Source organism: Oreochromis niloticus, linkage group LG14, assembly GCF_001858045.2.
Source record: "Oreochromis niloticus isolate F11D_XX linkage group LG14, O_niloticus_UMD_NMBU, whole genome shotgun sequence".
In the NCBI taxonomy this organism is placed as follows: domain Eukaryota; kingdom Metazoa; phylum Chordata; class Actinopteri; order Cichliformes; family Cichlidae; genus Oreochromis; species Oreochromis niloticus.
Window position 1 is genome coordinate 11727100 of NC_031979.2, and position 23393 is coordinate 11750492.

Genomic DNA, 23393 nt, shown 5'->3' on the forward strand with positions numbered 1-23393 from the left:
TACAACTACATCACAGTTTCTTCTTCATTTCTAGGTTGAAGGTTTTTCTTTGTGGATTTCTTTCTTATATACAGCAGAGACTGTAATGCGTGTATGGTTTTAAATTCTTTGTGGGATAATTCTGATTTTATAAGTTTTTATAAGCCTTTATAAGTTTAATTAAACCCAATCATGAAAAGTTATCATCTACGTCTTTATTTAGATCCCAAATATGAAACAGCCAAGTTTCATATTTAGCTACTCAGTAAATAAACAGAGCTGTTTGCTGATAGTCGAAAATGTGATTATGTAATTAATTATGTAAGAAAATCTGCAAAATAAATACAAGGATTAGGAGCCATACTTCTTAAACTGTGAAATGAAACATTTAAAATGTGTTTCTTTCACCTTAAATATCTCACTACTGTAACGCTACCTTCACCTGACACTTTAGAAACGTATTTTCCACTTCGAAGCAGCTATCTGCTTTCCCGTCTCTCTCCTCTTTATCAGACTACCTCCATTTCTCTGACACCCATTTCCTCTCCTCTGCTGATTTAGCTTGATCTCTCCACCTCTTCTCCTTCTTCTGTCTATTCTTTTAGCGTTCCTCACACCCCCTGGTTTCTCCTCCTTTCTCTCAGCCACCCCACGACTCATTTATCCTCCTCTCTTTGTCTCCTTAGACTCCAGGTTTTCACCCTGCAGTGGAGGAAGGCTGTTTATTCTCTCTCTCCATCTTGCTTAGCTCCAGCCTGCTGTCAAGTCGGTAGATAACTACGGATAACTCGAGTTTTATTTAAGAAAAAGACAGACCTCACGTCTACCGCTACACACCTGTGAAATACCAAGAGCTGAGCAGTGACGGGCAGAAGCCATGAAATCTCAGCACGGCCAAACTTTCCAAACAATATTAAATCACATTTGTCACGTCACAATTATGTCTTAAAGAACAAAACAAACAAACAAACAAAAAAACCCTGAAATGACCTATCCTGAAAGCATTTAGCAAAGGAGAACGGGTTTCTGTAATGGCTTTCATAGAGCTAATAAGCACTTTCCGTGCACCCAACCCCTGATTTAGCTTATAACTCTTTGCCAAAGAGTTTGACTTCACTGTTGGAGTCAGAGTAAAAACATCCCAACGATGAGATGCGTCATAGTTCGAGTAAAGCACATTTCATTATCATGTTTCAGGAGATTAACACATTTGACTGTTTGCACTTATGGAAAGGAAAAAAGAGCCTAGTTCCTTGTATGTCTACTCATACTTGGACAATAAAGCCGATTCTGATAATTCAGAGGTGTAAATGATGTGAGCTTCCATTTTACATTATGACACATCCAAGACTTTTTCATACATACACCAGAAAACTCGCTTAAACAAATTTTAGCCAGTCTCTCATGTCATGATATGCGCCGATCAATGACGCAGCTTTGTTGCGGAGCCCGTGTTTTTAACCCCAGTTAACCTCCACCAGCTTTCACAACTTTAATATTCAAAGCACCTGTCAGTCACAAAGCGGACTGACGCAGACCTCCTGAGGAGCGTCGGCCTGTGTGCAAGAAATGTGCTGAGCTGTTCACACCAGGCCAAACAAAACAACTACATCTGGAAGCATGGCACTGTTTTTTTTTTAATTACCTAACTGGTGTTAATCGACATCAGGGAACCAAAAAGGAGTCTTTTTTTTTTTTTTGCAGTTATGCAGTTTTGCATATCCTTTATGTGTTATACCTTGCCCTCCCACTCCTGCAGCAAAGTGCTCACTTCTCCCTCCTTAGCATAGGCCCGTGCTGTGTGTCCCACACCATTGGTCTGCAGGGGGTTGGCACCTGTAGGACAGGAACACACATATTAATAGTTAGCGAATGACATAAACTAAAACCATATAAGCATAGGTTCAAGGGGGAGAAAAAAATCGAGTACTACAACAATATGCACAGACTTCCCTCAGCAGGAGGGTCTAAACGTCAATCGAAAGTCCTGGGCTAGGGGTGAGAGGTCACAAGGATCAGAGGTCACTGCGGTGAAGCAGGGGGGCGATGCAATGCCCCTGTAGGGGGTGTCATATCTGCAACGCGTGCCAATAACCATACAACTGCACACCAACACCCTGGACTATTATACATGATCTATACATACTCACTGCAGGTTGCTGGAGGTTGGAGCCACTGGGACAAACACACCCACACACAGCAGGATCAAGTGGATGACACATTTCACAGAGGAATGAGGAGATAATATCACAGCACGAGTGAAGTGTGCCAGCCTGGGCTGGACAGTACTGTGCTTGTCAGTGCGGGTGGTTAGCAGTGCCTTCTGCCCTGACCTGTGCTACCACTCACTAACCAGAGTAAACCCAACACACAGTCACTTGTTCACACGGAGGCATGTGTAAGAACACTGTGTAAAAAAAACCAAACTAACAATATGTAAGTGAATTGTCCTGGATATGAATAATAAGACTATAACACATCATATTTGAAAAGCACCCCTACTGTGTGTGTGTGTGTGTGTGTGTCATGCAAAACATGAGCGAAACCACTCAATTCAGAGAAGAGCTTCAAGGGTTACTCGTAGTAAAACATCACCAAGCTCCAACTATATTTACCAGAAACGAAATAAATTTTTAAAAAATTGAGTTTTTACCCTGAATTAATGAAGTGAAAGATGAATTCAGCTTTCAACAGTAATGAACACAATGCTGCGCTTCTTATGGATTTCTTCTGATTTTCTTTCTGCCACTGAGAGTCAGATGGGTTTGTGATGAGTCACAGTGTTTAACAGTCTCAGTCTTCATAAGAAGCTCGGTCTACACTGACTGACACTCATGAGAGAAAACAACATTAGTAACTTTAGTACTCTGTACTGTGATGCTGTACGTCCCGCTATGAACAAGAAATCCCATCTGAACTTTTTCTGCAGAACACAGGAAAAAAAAAAAAAGCAAACAAACTATGTAATCAGTACAGGTGATTGTTGCTCTATTGCTCTGAGCACTGGCCGCAGAGACTAATAATCACTGTGATGATTATCGATAAACCCCTAAATTTCGTGACCTGCTCAGAAGCCATCGATCCTGACAATACGCCACAACCTCCCCCCCCAAAAAAAACATGAGGCCGAAAAGCAATAAAGTACCACACACACACGCGCCGACACCGGACATAATAAATAGCATCATTTAGGGCTTTAATATCAGGCCAACCCTCTGGGCCATAGCACTTTATAACAGGATCAACACTAACAACAGTCACACAGACAGACACACAACCCCAACTGAACACACACACACACACACACAGGATCCCTTCATTAGGAGTGCTTTAGTTATGCCTATTAGGAGTGCCCTCCTCTTTCCCATTTCCTCCTCCCTCTCTTTCAGTGCAGCTGGTGGGAGAGAGCCCCTGCTGGTCTTTATGCATGCGTGTGTGTGTGTCTTTGTGTGCGTCTGCGAGCATGTGTGTCTCCTCTGGCCTCTTACCACCTACAGAGCTGTCCATTACTCAGTGCCCCTGGCCACAGGCCCGATGTGGAGCCCGGGGAGAAGCTAGAGAGCCTCTGCAGGTAGGGTGAGGGACTGTGTGGCGAAGTGAAGCCTGAGGGTGGGCCTGGAGACTGTGATGGATGGAGATGTGAGTGGAGGGCCGGCTAAGGCCAAAAGAGCAAACCCACAGCTAGTAGAGTTACACAGATGAACACAAACACAAGGGAAATAACAAGGTTCAGTGTGTACATACATGAAAGGAAGATGACGCACAAAATAGCGAACACACACACACCAAAATCCACATAGATGTCCTGAAGCTGTGACAGTTCATAAGATTTTTTTTTGTGACGATGTAAATAGGAAAAAAAAAAAAGATGGATAGGATGCTACAAATGGAAAATGGCTTAAAGGAAAGAAGGATATCGGAAGCTTGTATGAGGAGGAAAAAAAATGAAACATGCACAAGAAACTTCTGTAAAAGTCTGTAAATTACACTCACATTTGCGCGGGATGCACGGCAACATGTGATTGAGGGCGCGTGATGCCACAAATGGGATTGGCGGCGATGGTGGCGCCAACCCTGCACAGGCCAAGCCGGGCGAGCGACAACCAAGCCCGTCTTTAATCCGATTGTCCTAAAACAAATGTCTCTGCTTCGTGAAATTTCTTACCTTTTTAATTCAAAAATGCGTCTGCAGAACATTTGATCGAGTTAGTTGAGGTGATTTGTTTAAGCGTACGGAGTGCTTACAGAGGCAGGGGTGAGACGGGAGAGACAGGCTGACAGAGTTTCAGATGCATCATCCATCATAAACATAAACAAGACATTAATACAAGCTCCTGTGCATCTGCGTGTGTGTGTTTCACTGAGTGTAGAGTGATCCTAAAATGGAGTGTTTTTAGATTAAAAGCCTAATCGACCTAAAAGACGACAACAAACAACAACCTCATGAATGCAGGTTTAAAAAAAGAAAAAGAGGGACAAAAAAAGCGTCCACAAACTGAAACAAGAATATCAGATGGGTGAAATCATACTTGAATATATGAATACTTTAATTAATCATATGGGGGCCTGAGTGCACTAACATACATGGTCTCTCACACACACACACACACACACACACACATATATAAAGTCCCACACACAAAGACTCACACTTCCTGTGCTTGTGGAGCTACCCCAAGGGCATGTTCTGCGAGGAGGTCACAGTTCAACGAGGCCTAGCTTGTTTAAGAGCTGCTCGCCTGGAAACTGAGGGGGGATACTCTGCCTCCAGGGTCTGCATGTGTGTAATAGTGGCGCTGAGTCAACGGCAGGTGTGAGCGTAATGGGGGGCGGGGGGGCAAAGGAAGCGGAGAAGTAATCAATTTCAAATGAGTTTTGTAATGCTGTTTATATCAGTCGCAGGGGATGCATTCAACTAATGATACGTGAAAAGCTGATGCTGAAGCTTTTAGCTTTAAAGATGGAACGAGAACTATTCTGTTTAATAATCAAAGAATTAAGCTGTCAGTAAACAAACTTGCATATATTCAGGGTCTTGCATTATGTATTTTGGGAGAAATTGTGATTAAACTATTTAGATTTATTTACACATATTTAATATTGGATTATCATAATTACATTAACAACAAAAATATTAATGGCAGCCATCACCACAAATGTTTTGGTCAACATTAAGATCACGATTACCAGACATTATTACTCATTAACCTTTGAAAAAATAGTGCATTTGATGTACATTTCATTTAACTTGACTTACAATTCTAAATAAAACTCAATCTCATTTTCACCTGAACCATGGCTAACAGAGTGTCACAGTTCAGGTAAGAATTTGCAAATTTACATTTAAAAGCCTCTTTAGATCATTAAAGTGCCATTTGACCTGACTTATCAAGATCACTGAAAGATTACAAACATATTTATTCTTTTAGATTCCCATTAGCCACCGCAACAGCAGACGCTAACAGGAAATATTATATTAGAATGTGAATACATTAACTACATAAAGAAATAGGACCAAAATATCTGCCTGGAAACATCACCTCCACAGAAGATGAAACAAGCAAACTGTCAAACTGAGATCAAACAACTCAAACTTCTCACTCCAGTGGACACTAATCTGTCAGCTGTGTTTGCCGAGGCTGACAGAGTGTAGCCTCAGGAAAGGCAGACTGAGTTCACCTAGGCAAGAGCTACTAAAATCCTCCGCCCACTGTACAGTGGGTGCGCAGGATTGAGGAGTGTATATAAAATGAAGGTGGAGACTGCCACACAGCTTGGCAGTTATTTGACTTTAATAATACCAAAGATATTCACTACTAAAAATTGCACCTGTAAGGCAGACTGCAGAGCAACAACGCAAAACACGTGCAGGCTGCTGCATCTGTCATCACCTTTACTTCTCTTACACTGACACTCTGAGGCCCCCCGTGGACTCAAAGGTGGGCAGTGATGGGACGGTTGTAATGATTCGGGAGTGGTAACGTACCAGCCTCAAGCAGCATGCGGACAGCGCGTGGGTCATCGGCCAGCGTGGCGTAGTGAAGCGCTGTGCAGCCACGGAAACCAGCCCTGCTGCTGAGCCTGCTGCTGAACTCGTCCTCTCTGGACACCAAGACTGCAGAGAGCAGACACGAGGAGACAGAGAGGAAGAACAATTAGAACCACAAGCTGCTTTTTCTGTGCAGAACGTGCACAGGTTGGCTCCCAAAATACAATAAAATAAAAACAAAACCAAAAAGTCTGCTGGGAAAATCACTCATTTGCTGCTAAATTTTAATTTTAAATACTTCTCTACACCAATATTAAAGTTTAAAAAAAAAGAAAAGACAGTCTTAGTGAATTTAGAGTTAAGAGGAATTTAAGGAAATGCACTAATTCCTCAAAGCTGCAAATAGGATAGTTATTACATGAAGCTGAACACCGTATACTCCCTGGACCTGAAAAAGATATTACAATGAATAACAAACTACTTTGGCTTTAAACGTTACAGCATCGAAATCCGGGGGAGCTTCCTATAATCTAACCACAGACAATGGAAGACTCCAGAAAGTGCGACGAAGACAACATTGCTTTTATAAAATTATCTTTCTTGTTTCCAGCTTTGGAAGAGTTGTTCATTTGAGCAGATTTAAGCTTAACTGTCCGACACGATAGCAATAATGCGAGTTGTGTTTTAGGGTCTCTCTTGCTTTGCTCCTTACTAATAATGGAGATACTCTATCATTCTCTCCTTACTTCTTTTTCATAACAGCACTCATCTCGTGCCACTCCTTCATCATCCATTTTTATTTTTTCTTCCCGCCTCCTTCCTCTCCTCCTCGGTGTCCATCAATTCCTTTCATCGCTTGCACCCTCTTTCTCCCTCCCCGCTCTCTCTATCCCAGTAACTTTGTCTCATCCATTTCCTGACTTCCTCTCCCTCCCTCATCATCCTACCCATTTCCTTCAATCCCTCCCTCTCTCCATCACTCCCTCAAACATCCACATCTTCTTCCTTCTCCTCCATCTCTAGACGTCTTTTTTTCAGAGCATCCCTCTTTTCCTTCTCCCTTGCTTCATCAGTCTTTCCCTCCCTCTATCCATCCCACTCTTTTTCTCTAGCTCTCTGCAGTGTGTGTGTGTGTGTGTGCGTATGTGTGTGTGTGTGTGTGTGTGTGTGAGAGACAAGGCGGGATAATCATAGCTAACCCAATAAAGCGTCGCACAGGCCCCCCTAGCCCATCCATCAGTGTGCGTCTGGGAAACGCTTCCCCACGCTACGCCGGCCCCACGCGGACCCAAACCTGACAGCCATATAAATGTCTGCAATATACATATCCCATATAAATATGTCTGCAGAAACCCAACACAGACTGGAGGGGTGGGGGGGTAAAGAGTGTGTGTGTGTGTGCATGTGCACCATTGTTCCTGTTTGTGTGTGTGACTGTACAGCTCAGAAGAAAAGCAAATAAAAAAATACAAAAGAAAAAAAACACCACTTGTCAGAGGACAAATAAAACAAATAATACGCAAAGAATCAAACATGTACATAAATGCAAATTTTTATGCAAATTATACTCATAATACTTGGTTTACACGCTTTGGGTTCATATGTGTAATATAACAACTCTGCTCTCCGTTTCCCACCCCCCTCCTCACCTTCCAGTGAGTGGATCCCTTTCTCCCGTGATGTGTCGTAAACATTGTTGAAGTGATCACCGGCATTTGGGTCGGCACCAGCTTCGAGTAAGACTTTCACCACGCTGAAAAGCAACAAAAGAGAGAGAGACGTTTAAAAACACGTCCGCACACCCAGAACCTTGTATTAAATAAACGCAGACATGCACACAGATGAGCTTTAACACCATAATATTTCAGTGTTCATGCGGTGGATGCCAGTTTTTCTTGGCTTGTTGTTGTCCGTATAATTATTTCCACATTAGGAGGATGACAGATTTTAAAATAGGTTTTCCTTTCTTTGGAAAGTCTCTCTCTCAAAGAGTAATAATGCGCCTTTGGGTTCAGATGTCTGATCAACACTTTCATAGATTTTATGGATTGTCTCTTTTTCATAGGAATATCTGGGACAATCTGGCAGCAAAGCAAGTAGTGCCTAAATCAAGATAAAGACTAGGGGGGGGTCAGTGATGTGTATAAAATTCATCTGTCAGAATGTGTTTTTTTTTTATTATTGTCACATGTTTTAACTTTATATTTGGTACCAATAAAGGTTGATGATGGAGCTGTCAGGAAGGAGGGAAAGAGGAGGTGTGTGGATGCAGTGAGGAGGACATGTAGAGGATGGTAGGTGTTACACAAGAGAGCAAGGGACAGGGTGAGATGGAGGCAGACGATATCCTGTGATGACTCCTAAAGTGTGGAGGAGAAGAAGGAGAATGAGGAGGAGGAGGACAAGGAGTTGGGGGAGGAAATGGAGGAGAAGGCGGCTCCGGGAGTACAGGATGAGGAGCGGAAGCCGAAAGGAAGAGAAGAAGAAGAAGGTGGGGGAGAAAAAAGGGGGAGGAAAAGCAGGCGGCAGTAGAGCAGGAGAAGGCCAACGAACAAGGAGCCAGAGGAGAAGAAGAAGGTGAAGGACAAAAAGGAGAAAAAGAAGGCAAAAATAAGAGGAGGAAAAGAAAAATAAGCAAAGGCAGAATTGGAAGAGTAGAAAAAAACAAGGGAGGCAGAGGAGGAGAAGAAGTAGTCAGAAATAGAGAAGAAGAAAAAAAAATAAGCCAGTCGAGAAGGAGAAGGCGGCGGCATTGGAGCAGGAGGTAGAAGAGAAAGAAGAGGAAGACAAAGATGAAGAACAAGGCAAAGAACTGTCTGATACCCTCAGAGCTATTAAAGAGACAGTTACCTCTACATGAAGTGTGGGACGCCCTTCATCTCACTGTGTGTGATGTATTAGAATTAGGACTTTCTGTTTGCTAAAAACATGCGGCGATAAATCTGCATCAGCACATGCGGACTCATAGTGTTTCTGAATCAGCAGCATCGCGCATGTAAACACTGACATGTTAAAAAGCCCGCACACGTATCTTACAGCTGCTGCAGTTGCAACACTTGCCACTGACGACAATATCTGTTAATTAAACGTTTTGTTACACATGAATAAAGCCCTGCTTCCGTCGCATCACCAAATATAACCTTGACCTTTACACAAAGTTTCCTCACGGTTCATAAACAAATCACGCGCAAATATCCAGTTCCTCGACTGCCTGTGACACTTTCGCCTGATTCACACCCGTCTATTCTGTCTCGTTATGGTGGATACACCCCACTAGTCACTTCCTTCTATCTCGCCTTCATTACACATTTGTCGGCCTCGTAACATGTACATATGTGCACACTGAAGAGGGCAGGGGTCGGACCCCATTTCCGGCACCGCTGGGGGAGTGTGACGGAGTGGGTGTTCGTGTGTAGGCCTTCATTGGAGCGTACTGCCTTATAGAACAAACAGGAGTACCTCGGCAACACCACTCACTGTGACCCGTCAGATGTTTCAGGTCTCCCTGTCTGCAGGACACACTGTCACATAAACGCACACTTAGTCCACTGAAGGCAAGCAGTAGTTTTTACACTGAGACACAGATGAGCACAAATGTACAGACAAAAACTAGCCAGCTAGTCGGTGAACAGCGAGACACAGAGAGAGAGGCGGTGGCCGAAACATGAACCCTGCTGGTACGCTGCTGATGCTTCTGCCATTAAACCTGTGACCACGTAATGTGGCCTGGGAGGGAGAGATGGATCGCTTGCAGCTAAATGGTTGTGGCAGTGGCCTGAAAGGGCTTAAATAGAGTAAAATGACCATTCATAGGAGGATGAGGTGGAGCTGACTATGTAGCAGGCTGAAGCCCTGCTAGCAGAACCTGTGCTCTTAAAATGAGAGTGGACGAGTGAAACTAACTCTTATATAAGATCAGCTGAAATTAAATATCTTATTCATTTGTGGCTTCATAAACAAAAGTACAGGTTTAAAAAAAAGATAATTTTGCTGAAATTTAGAAGCAGATATCGATTAAAATATAAAAAGCTGCATCTCTGACAGACTGAAGTACAGAACGAGTCACTATATTTATCTGACCAGCAGGCTTACTTAACCCACTATTAGATTTAAGTAAGAAGAGCACATCATTTGAGAGGCAGAGGCATGCAAATATTCAGCATGGAATATAAACATTTACAAACCTTTTAGTTAAAAACAGAAAGGTTAAAAGTCTATTTTCCATCATTAGTTTTTATGCATTGCTGTGGGAGAGCGAGGCTGAGAACATTCTGGCCAGGTCTTTGTGTCTGACCTTGCTGACGGGGGTATAAAGGACAATCGGAAGGGTTGGTGGTGGTGGAGGGGGGGCATCCCCTTTTGTTACTGTATCACTGTGGAGCGGGTGGAGGGGTGGGGTATGACCCACAGAGGGTTTCCCCTTCACCCTTGCGAGCACTTCTACAAACACGTCGGTGCTTCCTGTGAGACGCGTACAGAAACGCACAAACTCAAACTGAGGTTGGTCACACGAGGCTGGGCAGGACTGACTGAAGGAATGGGATGGTCTGAAAAGAGTTAATGGCATAAGAAAGGTAAACACGGAGAGATAAAAAAGGAGGAAAACTCCAAAGAAGAGGAGGAGAAAGGAGGAGGAGGACTGGATGAAAGGAGGGAGAGTAGCTAAAAAGATGAAAGAAAGGGAGATTTAATTACACAGGCCGGTACTAAAACTAATGAGCTTTTGAAAACAGTTTATAGTTTTACTAATCAACTGATGATCAAGTGACTAACTTTATTTGGGAGGAGAGTTGCAGCACTAATTTGAGGCCTAACTGAAGGCATCCAGAGGTGGTTAATTAAGATTAATTAGATTAAGCTCCCTTTTCAACAGAAACAGACAAAAAGTTACAGTTTACAGACTTTCTGATACGGTCCAATATGTACAGAAACAAAAATAATACCCACAATTATTACACAATTATTTTAATTGTGTAATAATTGCGGATAAAACAAGCAAAATGTTTTATGCCCCCAAATCTTTCTGTATGACTGAGCCATCTGGTTATATCCTGATTTTTTATTGCTCGTGTTCTTCTCAAACAAATATAAAGGATCATCCAGGTTATCTTTTTATTGTCCACTTGAACAGAGATTCTTGAGCTAATGACTACCTTTTTGCTCCTTAAGCAAACAGGGTGTCAGCATCTTGCTCGGACACTTGAAAATCCATTTATGGCATCATCTCCATGCTACACCATTTTTCTTCCCCATTACTCTCTATGCAACACTCCAGAGCTGACAAATTTATAACTGTAGCCTTGCTTCACCAGCAGGTGATCGGTGTCTCCGCAGAGGGATGGTGTTAGTTTCCAATCCGGCCCTGGAGGGAAGACAGGAAGCAGACACTTCCACCTCCGTTGTGCGATAAAAGACACCTGAGCCAAACTGACCATCCATGTCTGCGACCACCTGGCCCAGACATTGGACCTCACTTAACCCCACCTCACCTGGTGTCCACCTCGGGTCAGAAAGATGCTAGAAAGCGAGGTTCACTGTACCTCTAATTTTTTCTTTCCTTTTTTAAATGTGCCCGATTCTTTACGATATGATTATTTAGTCAGGAAATAGTGGACTCTAGAGGCTGGTATCTAAAGCATTTACCAAGACTTATTATTCACTTTAAAAACAACTTAAGTGTTATGTTTTCCACTTCAGGTCGAAACACTTAATCATTTCATACTAGAAAACGAGATGGCAATCTTCTTATTTACAGCTATTTTATTACCAAAACTCAAGAGGAGAACGTATGTACACATACTGAAAATAATAACATGAAAATGTTATAGAGTATAGTATAGAGGAATATCCTGAAAACGTGCCATTGATTATATTTTAATACTATATTATGATTTTATTTGCGAATATGGTCGTAATATAATGACAGCATAAGGAGAACTTAATAATAAACCCCGTATATGTTATCTAAACCCGACTACCTACCATTACGATCATGATGGCCAAATGATTATATTTCATTGGGCGCTGCTGAGTCCAGCTAATCTTGGTCTCAAATCTATAATCCCACTTAAATGCCTTCTCTCCCCTGCCAAGTTATTCTCTCCCGTTCCTTCGCCCCTGTTCTTCCCTTCGATTCCGTTGCCCTCCCTCCCAGCGAGTCACTCGGCCGACAGGTCGGAACGGTCAACAGGCGTTATACTTGGCTGAGCGCTCATTGTGCACGTGAATGCAGTGAGGGAGGGATGGAGGGAGAGAAAGAGCGATGGAGATGGGCATTGTGTGTTAAAGAGTGCAAACAGAGAGCCAGGCCCTGCGCCTCCCTGATTTAGCCCTACATCAAAGCTAAGCAAACACACGCCCCCTCCACCCACCACCACAAATGTCTCACCCTTAATTCTTACACACCCACACCCCCCTCTGCTCCACCCCTGATTCCCCTCACGCAGCCGTGCCTTGACCTGCCTGGTGGACACTACATCTAGAAACAGCTCCCACTGAAATGTCCTCTTGAAACACAATTATCACTTTTGGCCCAGGAAAATATAAACACAACTGTTTGAGAGAGACGGGCAGAATAATTCAACAGCGAGAGCCACGGTGACACTCTCGCTACAGGCTACACCGCGTTCATGAGTGATGTTCCCTGTGTTTTCACTTAACGGCTGCAAATAAAGTTGTGTGTGGCTGAGTAATAGGCAGTTGGCCTGTAAGATATTTGGTATGAACTCCCTCGGTCTCCTCGCGCGCGTGTGCATGTGTGTGCGCACGTGTTTCTGCGAGTGGACGGTTGTGTGTTTGTGACTGATGTGTGTGAACTGATGTTCTGTCTTCCCTGCAGCAGTGACTGCTCACTGGGGGGCTGGAAGACGGGATTAAACACAGAGGAGTGTCACTGTCTGGCTGAGTTATAGCACTCATAACACACACACACACACACACACACAGAGGAGTGACACATCCGCAGACAGTGTGTTAAGAGACACACACATACATACAGGCACATTTGTAGCCCCCCCCCCAAAAAAAACCACATGACACACACGCACAGACAGACGCATGTCATTAAAAATAAAAAGGTCCATGGATACGATCACTCGACATACACAATGTTAAAGTCGCAGCTGAAGGATCATGTGACCGTGTTCATCTCTGATCAGCTCCGAGTGATTCATCAAATTCTAATTTCAATTACCATTTTGGCTTCAAACGATTATAAAAAGAAGACAATCAGGATAAAACAATTATAGTGCCCTCGTTTTACTGCCAAATTACTTTTCTGTCGCTCTCGTGATCAATAAATTTCTTCAAGATTTATAAGCGAACATGCTAATATAATGCAAAAGGAAATCAATATAAAACTGAAAGTTGTAACCAATTACACGCGCGCAATTAAGTGTTGCGATCACAGATTTAGTCTTTAAGTTTCAATTTGTTGCGACGCAAGTTCAAACTTGGAGAAAAAAAAAAGGAAAAACAAAAAGCAAGAATAGGACTGAAAGTAAGCTCATCTGAAACCATTTTAATATTCAGATTTCACATAAAGGGCCTTAAGAGCGAGAAGCATTAACAAAAAAGTGACCACACAGACCGGGTAAAGAGAGAGCGGAAAAAAAAAAATAAAGGCCTGTAAATTGGATTTGGCCCGGCCTCAAGCTCGGCCCCTCTCTGTATTCTGTGTGTTCTGGGGGCCAGGAGGCTAATTTAATTTGTTGGACAGAGAAATGGGGGAACGGGTAAAGACCGTCTGTCAGTCTGAAAGCTGCACTTTGCACTTCTGATGACGTACTGTAACAACCAAAGCAGGGACGAGGATGACATATGCTCGCACTAATGCGGCAGCTGCGCGATACCAAACCTGCTGCTGCATATGTAACGCCTCAGAAGTTTCAAAACACGACTTGTTCGGCGAAGCAGGCGCACACAGACCTGTGCTGTCGATTCATAGCAGCCACCATGAGAGCGGTCCAGCCAAGACGGTGGCGATGATTCGGATCCACCCCCTCTTTTAACAGCCTGATGGGAACAAGAAGCAGAAAGTGGTTTTATTTTTACTTCAGTGTCACCGTTAACAGCCTGTAGCAGAGGCTCCATGTAGTACTGCAATCAATATTGCAGCATTTTCTTTCTTTCTTTCTTTTTTTAAAGCACATACCATGCTGAAGGAGCAGAAGTAAGATTAAGTCATGCACACCTAGGGGAAATTATGCAGATCAAAATGAAATCTACAAAACAAGAAATATGGGAGGCAAGCTGCTGCAAGCATAGTCTCTTTTTTTGGGGCACACCAGAATAAATCCAGCACATACCCTGCTTTTATCTAAAGCCTTCTGCACCACTTAATATATCTGCACGTTAAAGCCAGGTGTGTGTTGAGTTTTCTGCCCGAGGCTATAACATCAGGCACAGTCCTTATAAACGTATGTAAGGGATCCGGCTGTCGTCTCTGGTGCTGAGCAGACAGACAGTGTCCCTGTTTACAGTCAACACAGCGGCCTCAGTCTGGTCTGCACTCAGCACTGATGCTCTCAGTCTCCGTTTTCACTGCCTGCTCTGCATGCACAATCAGGGTAAGCCGTAAGAGCTGCATCTGAACTTTTCTTTCCCCATTTTAAATTCGGACAAACCGAGCAGCTCCTTCGACTTTGAAACAATACAAAAATAACTTTTGATATGAGAATAATGACATGGCAAGAGTGGATGGAAAAAGCAGAGTGGTTTATTTGCTATAAGTGATAAGCTACATGGGACTGGGTCTGTTCTTGAAAGTGTTTACTTTCAAGTATAATTTAAGGTTTGTTTGTTTGTTTGTTTTTTTACCAATTTAACAGGCAAATCTGAAGTCATACACTGAAATATTGCTGCCACATTCCTTGAATGCACACCTCACTGGAGTTTTGCCACCTAAAGTTAATTTCTTTCAGCTTCTGAGATTTGCTGCTGTTTTAGTTCTGTTACTGGAAGAAGGGTTGTGTGTCCACTTGATGCCAACCATCAGAGTCTGGTTTCCCCATAGAGTCCAGGGTGTGGCATGGTATTTGTCGTCACTGGTGTGTTAATGAACGACATTTTCCAAAGCACTTTGTATCGCTGGCTTTAAAAATCTAGTTTAAAAGTGCAAACTATTGTAGCCATGTTTAACCACAATAGTCAAACTACAGCTGCACTGCATGCCACACTGCGCTCTCTCTCTCTATAATGTCCTACCCGACAAATGGCTGAACATGCCCTGACATCATTTATATTAAAACAAAAGCACCAAATATGAATATCAGTTTTCGATCATCACACTGTTTTTTGTTGTTCTTGTTTTGTTTTGTTTTTTAAATAACACTTCATGGTTGCCATATGGTGCCAACTAAGAATGCATGAATATATATCGGCTGAACATAACAACAAGCATTAAGCATTATTTTAAACACTGCTATCATGCCAAACGCTACCAAGTTCTTGACCATCCATTCTGTGAAAATGGACGCTCTTTATTTCTCTGCTGCCTCTCAGCTGACACACCCTGACACTCTACCACTTCTACAGAGTCGACCAAAGCACTTAACACATCTGTGACCTGCTAACTGGCCATCTCGCTGCACTCTCACCTTCGCCATCTGCCACATGTGCACAGGTAATCCGAGCATGCAGATGGGGGCATGCATCGATACACACAGGTATGCATGTGCTCATGTACATGAACCTGGATACCAATACTCAACAACAGCCGAAGCACATGAATTACTATGATTAACACAGGCACAATACAACGACACATCTATCTGAACAGCAACAGTATCTAAAAGGTTAAAGACTAAGAATTTGATCTGAAGACGAACAGTTTCTCATAATAATGTTCAGGTTTATCATACTCCTTTCTGTACCCCTTTAATGTAACACCATCGATGAGATGGATGAGAACGAGCCATTATGGAAGTCTAGCTCTAATACATGCACCTTCTTTTATGGCGCATGTATTTATTTATGTAGCATACCCATTTCTGCCACCTAACCCTCAGTGTGCAGGACATTGCCAGGACTAAGTTTAGTATCAAGTTCAGAGCAAGTGTTTATATTATTCTGATGTTTTGTTTAAAGTAACACAAATCTCAGAGAAACAGGTTTTTAAAGAGCCAAAAAATGCCAGTGAAAAAAAGAACAAAAAACAAAAAACCAAAACAAGCAAGACACACTGGCAGCAGGGAGTCTTAAGTGTCCGAGGGCATTTTTATTACAGTAACTTGCCTCCCCGGTTTCCTTCACTGGCATTTTATGACGTGCCACTGAAGATGCGACGAAGGGAAATATTATAATATAAGTGAGGAAGGAGAAGATTAAGCTTCCAAATGAGTAATTCTTGGGTTTATGAAGCATCAAGCCGTGTGCCACATTGAAGGTACGTGGCAACACTGAATGAGACTTTCACATCGGATGCATCTGCGGTTCTTTCTTCATGTTTTCTTTCCATGATGGCAAATTGATTTCCGGGTCACAGCAGGAAAGAAGAAGATACGAGGAAGCATAAGTTAGTGCCAAACATCCACACTGCAAACATCCCCTCAAGAGGAAGACTTTCACACAGAGAGGTGGAGCTCTTCTTCCACCTGCTGGTTACTGATGGGACAACAACTACAGGTGTGCTTTCATAACAGGAGTTAACCGTGGATGTTCTGGAAACTGCCCTGTGCACATGATCTGTGATTTACACATGGGTGTAATAATCAAACCAGAGCTCATTTCAGGTCATAAGTGATACTTTTTTTTATAATTCTTTTGTAGGGAACCACTAATCCATGACAAAAGTATAGTAATTATAGTAAATAATTAATATTTAGTAAATATTTAGTCCCGGCTGTTTTGTTTTTTTTAAAGCAATATAGATAAGGTGAAGGCATGGCCTAAGACAAGTAGTTTAACACTTTCAAAAAATAAAAAGATAACACAATTTGACAGCCATGAAATAGTGTCTTTGCACCAAAAAGATGATACTTAAAGAGCTACTGTTCACTGAAGCCTCGTCAGAAATTATTTCAGTGAAAGTGCAGCTGTCAAGAATCCATTCATAAGGAAGGGAAAGATGGAGAAAAGGCTCAGCTATGCAAAATTACACAAGAACTGGACTGAAAAAAAAAAAATCAGCGTCAACATGTGTCAGTGAGTGATGAATCTAAATATGACATTTTTGGTTCAAATCTTCATCAGTATGTACAGCAGTGAGTGTATACAGCCATCTGTAAAACTTGGTGTAGTAGGCTCTGACATGAGGCTGCATTGGCCTCCCCTGAGCCCGGACCTCAACATTATTGAAGCATCGTGGGAACATGCTGACAGAGAACACAACAAAAAGGCAAAAACATCCAAAGAAGAGCTTTAAGAGTCCTTCAAGAAGCCGGGAGGACTAATCCTGTAGACTACTTAAAGACATTACAAGAAAGCTGCCTAAGAGAGTTCAGGGTGTGTTGAAGAATAAAGGTGGTCGTAACTCCACCTCCATTCTAGCATTTACAGGTGTGTGAAATATCTAGAGCCAGCATATATTAGCGTACATTTAAAACACAATGCCTACGTTGAACTCAAGACAAAAGAAGACAAGCAAATATGTTTTTTAAAAAGTGTTCATGTTTGGGTATTACCTGGCTACATCCTGAGCGTTATTGGTCCTTGCTGCTTCCAAAAGAGCATCATCTGGTTATTGAAAAAGGAGAGAGAAAACATTAACTACACTAAAGATTTTACTAAATAAAACAAGCTGGGTTTAAAACTAACTCTACAGACCAGTTTATATCATATAACATCGTTCAATCAGTATTTACTACATTATAAAAACAATTAATGAACGGCCGGTCTCTAATCAGTGTCAGCTGATTATAATTAATTATAAGCTTACCTTTGTTATCGGGGTCTTTCTTCAGACAGAAGGCCACGGCCGCAGCGGAGAGGACACCGGCAGAGGCTACTCCTGCCGGCATGGGTCCTCCACCTGTTCCCCTGTCCCCGCCGCTTTCCTCCCAGTACTGGTTGTTGTTACGACCTCTGCTGGCCAGAGCCGCCCAGGAACTGCGGCGATTCTCCAGGTTGGACAGCCATCTAGGGGCGAGGTGGTGGTACTGCATCGATGGTTTCAAGCTGTTTCCAGCAGTCTCCTCAGCCAAAATCCCCCTCCTGGAGACCCTGGAAGTGGACACGATGGGGTTGCGCTTGGCCTCCGCCGGAGTCTCGCGGATGCCCTGGCACGCTCCACCGCTGGCGCTGGTCTGAAGCACGCGACTGCACGGTGACAGGCTGCGCGACCTTCGCGCAAATAGCCTGGTGGGAACCGATGATAGCATAGCAATAGACTCACCGAAAACCAAGCTGGTCTGGCGTATGGCGTCAGTCTGGGAGTGACTCCGGAGGACAACAAACTAGGGGCAGCGCCTTCACTCAGGTGTAAGTGGTTAGAGCTCAGGTCAGGGGACCAAGTTCGTTACATCGGGACGTAAATAACCGCTTCTGCTCGTCTTAGCATGGATGTCACTAGAAGCCGCGGCGCATTCTGGGAAATGTCGTTTACTCGAACGTCTTTAATTATGACGTAGAATGCATCGGTTGCTGCACGTTTGCTTTAAAACATGGGTGCTGTAACAATCAGGGAGACTTTTAAAAGGTAAATGGCCTGTATTTGTATAGCGCTTTACTTAGTCCCTAAGGACCCCAAAGCGCGTTATACTACATTCAGTCATCCTCCCATTCACACAGACATTCACACATTGGTGATGGCAAGCTACATTGTAGCCACAGCTGCCCTGGGGCGCAGTGACAGAGGCGAGGCTTTAAAGGGGTTTCCATGGCAGAAAATTAACACGATACTATAAAAATTAGCATCGGAGCTGTCTCGGCTTTATTTTTTTTATAAACTTGGCCGAAAAAGCGATCCGTCCTGATTAACACCTAGAGCAGCGGTCCCCAACCTTTTTTGCGCCACGGACCGGGTAATGTCAGTCACGGACCGGGCCTTTAAGGTTACATGGATGAATACAACGAAATAAAATGCTACGATCAAGACAAAAACTGTGGTATTTTGTAAAAATAATAATGAACGCGAATTCACTGTGTAATTGTGTAACTTAGCAGCGTCCTCCTGAAACTGCACCAACAACACAGAGTAATATCCTCCTCGCTGCCACTTAATGCTCTCTGGTCGCTATCGTAACGCGTAAATGTTCATTCAAAATAAGACACACAATTAAAAAAGACCCAGGGAAACCGAGTTAATGATAGAAACCCTTAAAACCATAAACGTGGGCCTCAACTCTCGCGGCCCGGTACCAAACGACTCACGTGCCGGTGTTGTGCCAAAAAGTGATTGTCTGCCAAAAACTGATTGCTCATATTTAAACTGCTATAAGTAACTTGTTGGGCAATAATATGTGAAACATATGTCAAATGCATCCCTTATGGATGACATAAAGTCATCTTGAGCCACAAACAACATTCGTGTAACAAGGTAGAAGCCGCAATCAGTTTTTGGCAGTTACTTTTATATAACCTTTATTTATGGAGTTAAAAAATCTCATTAACATTAAAAATGTCTTTTGTGAGAGTAAGCTGACCAACAGGACAGCAGAGATGGCAGCAAATATTACAATAGTTCTGTAAAATTATTTTAAGTGGGGATAATTATCCCCACAAAGGACCGGATTGGTTATAACGTAAGTACAATAACACAGAGTTGTAAAGATACTTAAAGAACAGATAATTTTTTAATTCTTTATGTAACCCCTTTGTAAACCCTGTTCACCGAAGTCTATTTACGAACATACTTAAAGATATTACACATAAAAAATACACAGAAACATTGGAAATCAGTTTTTGGCAGACAATCACTTTTTGGCACAACACCGGTACCGGTCCGGGGCTTGGGGACCGATGGAATACACGAAGGAGTGTGTAAAGAAGAAAGCTGAGGCAAAGAGGAGAAATATCAAACCACACTCTCACCAGACCTAATATCCTGAATTACCACCAAGCATCACCTATCAGCTCAGCCGGTGTACACGTCATGGAAAAAAAAACAAGAGACTCTGTGATGTGTTTTTTTCCCAACCCATGCTAGAATTGTTTTTCAAGGCTGCGACAGAGAAATATGTGAAATGCTTGCAATAACAGACCCTTTTTTTCATTTTCCAACACCAAATCCTGAGAAACATTTCCAACTCTACGGCACTAAATGTCCTGCACTTAAACATTCATTAAATATTACGTACATATATACACATACTGTCCCTCAAAAAGACACTGAAAACATAATAAAAAAATAAATAAAAATAAAGAATAACATTGAGACTGTAACTTTGCTTTAAGTCATTATTGATTTTGTGTCTTCACCTTGAGTCCATCCCCTCCCAAGCTGTGCCTGTAATTCTGCGGCTTCTCGCTGATGAGCTGACAGATAAGTAAATCTTTTCTTCGATCTTATCCTCTGCATGCTTACCATATCACCTCTGCCTACCACAGGACACCAGCCTGCCCTGTTGAAACACTATTTTTTTAAGTGTTTCAACTGAATAAATAGAATGCCATTGATCAAAAATAGAATGCCATTCATCCTTTGTTATCTTATCATCTTGCTGAGAGAAAAAAAAACATAAATAGGAGCTCTGCTCTCTTAAACTTTACTGCTTAACAGACCTTGACCTGACAGCAACCAAAACCCTTTTGGAAATTTTTGAGAGACTCTCACGTTTCTAAGCAATTCACCGACCAAGCCGACACATTTCACCATGTCAGCTAACCCATCGTTCTGCTCTGATGAGCTTGAAATAGTTAAAGGGAGCATTTTGGGAAGCCACTACAAGGTAGAGACTTTCCTCGGAGAAGGGGGCTTTGGTATTGTAGCCAAATGTCGTGATACCAACACCAACCAAGCTGTTGCCATTAAAGTGAACAAGAGCGACCCTGATATTCTGCAACAGGCAAAACTAGAAATTTTCATCCTGGAGCAGCTGAGAAGGTTGGATCCAGATGCTGCCAACATTGTTCAATGGAACGGCTTTTTCCACGACGGAGAGCGGGTTTGCCTAAAGTTTGAACTCCTTGATCAATGCCTGTGGGACTACATACGGGACCCGAATAACCGGCGTCTCCCCATAAGCGAAGTCAGGCCAATTTTAGGTCAACTCACAAATGCCCTGTCCCACCTGGGTTCTGTGGGAATAGTTCACGCTGACCTCAAACCTGGAAACATCATGGTTGTAAACCGCCACGAGTCTCCAGTCAAAGTCAGACTTATAGACTTTGGCCTCGCATGTCCTGCGTCTGCAGTGATTCCTGGTGACTGTGTGGGGACGGTTGGTTATAGTGCACCTGAGGTTATGCTTGGCCTTCCTTACAATGAAGCGATTGACATGTGGTCTCTGGGGCTGGTAGCTGTGGAGCTTGCTACAGGGGTGCCACTCTACCCTGGAAATGAATATTATGATGTTTTGAAATTCATCATAGAGACTCAGGGTCAGCCACCAGATCATGTTCTAGACTCTGGCGTGTACACTGAAGACTATTTCATTGAAGACAACTACAACTACAACCAACAGCGCTGGACATTTAAGACTGACCAACAATTTAAATACGAGACAGGATATGAGTCCCTGGACACTCGATACATAAAACTTAAACGTCTGGATGACCTCGAACAAGTAATGAAGGTTAGACAAAGACCAGAAGATGGCCAACACTTATTTGTCAGCCTAATTAAAGGGATGTTGGCCTTGGATGCACACCAGCGGATAACACCCTCGGAGGTTCTCCGGCATCCCTTTTTCAACCCTGGCCTCTCTAACAGGTTCCCATGTATCAACACTGAAAGACCATACAGACTCAATCTCCAGCATGGCTTTCTCCACCCTGGACAAAAGTGATAAAAACACAAACTGGGGTTGGAAAAGGATATTAACAGCAAATTACACTGGAAAAATTAATTAAGCTGCTCCAATAATGATCACTTTGGCTTTTTTTTTTTTTTAATTTTCACTCCCCCCACCCCAACCAGTCACAGCAGATGACTGTCCCTTCCTGAGCCTGGTTCTGTCGAAGGTTTCTTCCTTTTTAAAGGGAGTTTTTCCTTCCCACTGTCGCTAAATGCTTGCTCATAGGGAATCGTCTGATTGTTGGGGTGGCCAAAACTTTAGGGGAAGTAGCAATTCTTGTGAAAATTTAAAAAAAAAGCCTACCAATATTCAAAGCGGAGCAGCGGACACCTTACCATCACATCAGTCCTTCAATCAGACCTAAAATACCATGTTTACAGAAATAAATGTGATACAAATTGGAAATAAATTGTGTGATAATTGTTGTTTTTGATTGTTTATAAATATATAGTGCTACCCTTCAGCCTCCTAGTAGACATACCTGTGTTATAAATGTGAAACTCCTCTGATTTTCAGAAAAGTTGACCTCTGACCTTGAAGTCAAGGTCACTGAGATTTAAGCTTCACAGAGATTTTCAGTAGATGCAACCATGGTATTGACTTTAAAATTCTACACTATCACAGACTTGGGTGTCCACAGCGCCTCAAATATCCCAATGCTATTGTCAATTTTTGACAACACTATTTTGATGTTGTCTAATGTAGTGCAAAAAGCGAAACAAACCCAAAAATGAATAAATAAAGTAAATAAGGTATATACTACATACTATTAAAAATTTTAGAGGTCCACAATGAGGTCAATGAACAGAATGAAGGAAGTAAGTCATTTTTATATGACAATGGTGTAAAAAAGCGTTTTCCTATTTTTTTGTATGTTTGTCACACTTAAACGTTTCAGATCATCAAACAATTATTTTTTTTATGTAAAAAGAAAAATCCTTTAACTGTCCAGTTTTCTTGATGTTATGATGCTTCTACCACTGGTTTGTCATTAATAAATCAGACTTTGGCTGCTGCAGCAGAAAAAGACGAAGAGAAAATTTAATCACACAAATCAGAGGTGCAGATTTACACTTTACCTGAAACAGAGCAAAAGTGCTTTTTAAATAGGTTAATGAATATTACGTAATATAGGCTAGATGTCTGAACATTACGAGTTTCATTTGGGCCTTCTGAGCCATTAGTCCTCTGGCTTATTGCCAGTTACCAGCCAAATAGCTTGTGTACTTTATTATCTTAGTGTGTTAAAGATTCTAGTTCTTATTCTGGTCAAACTGTGCTTCATTATTTGTTTACAGCACAGCTACAGTTCCAGGTGACTTACTGATATGAATCATAGTATTTTATGGAATTCCAAAAATGGCTGCCAGGACAGCTGCCATCACACTGATGTGACACACTACAAATCAACTCTTTGAATTAGGGTACACGATGCTCTGTGCTGAGTCTGCACAATAACGGGAGTGTTTGTCTGATTTCAAAAACTTTAATAAAAAAGCTGCTCTTTTAGCAGTTTGCTTCTTGTCCAGGTG

The 23393-nt window shown here is 42.4% G+C and overlaps 1 protein-coding gene across 1 annotated transcript in view; it reads right to left on the reverse strand.

The window, feature by feature from the left end:
- Positions 1-18470, reverse strand: part of clpb (ClpB family mitochondrial disaggregase) — a 31339-nt gene extending 12869 nt beyond the window's left edge. The window contains exons 1-6 of the mRNA XM_005454353.4: positions 17844-18470; positions 17590-17641; positions 13895-13981; positions 7618-7721; positions 5966-6094; positions 1718-1815 (exon numbers count right to left, since the gene is read on the reverse strand). Of these exons, the coding sequence (XP_005454410.2) occupies positions 1718-1815; positions 5966-6094; positions 7618-7721; positions 13895-13981; positions 17590-17641; positions 17844-18285 (912 nt within the window). The 5' untranslated portion in view covers positions 18286-18470. The remainder of the gene's footprint in view (positions 1-1717; positions 1816-5965; positions 6095-7617; positions 7722-13894; positions 13982-17589; positions 17642-17843) is intronic.
- Between the last annotated feature and the right edge of the window lie 4923 nt (positions 18471-23393).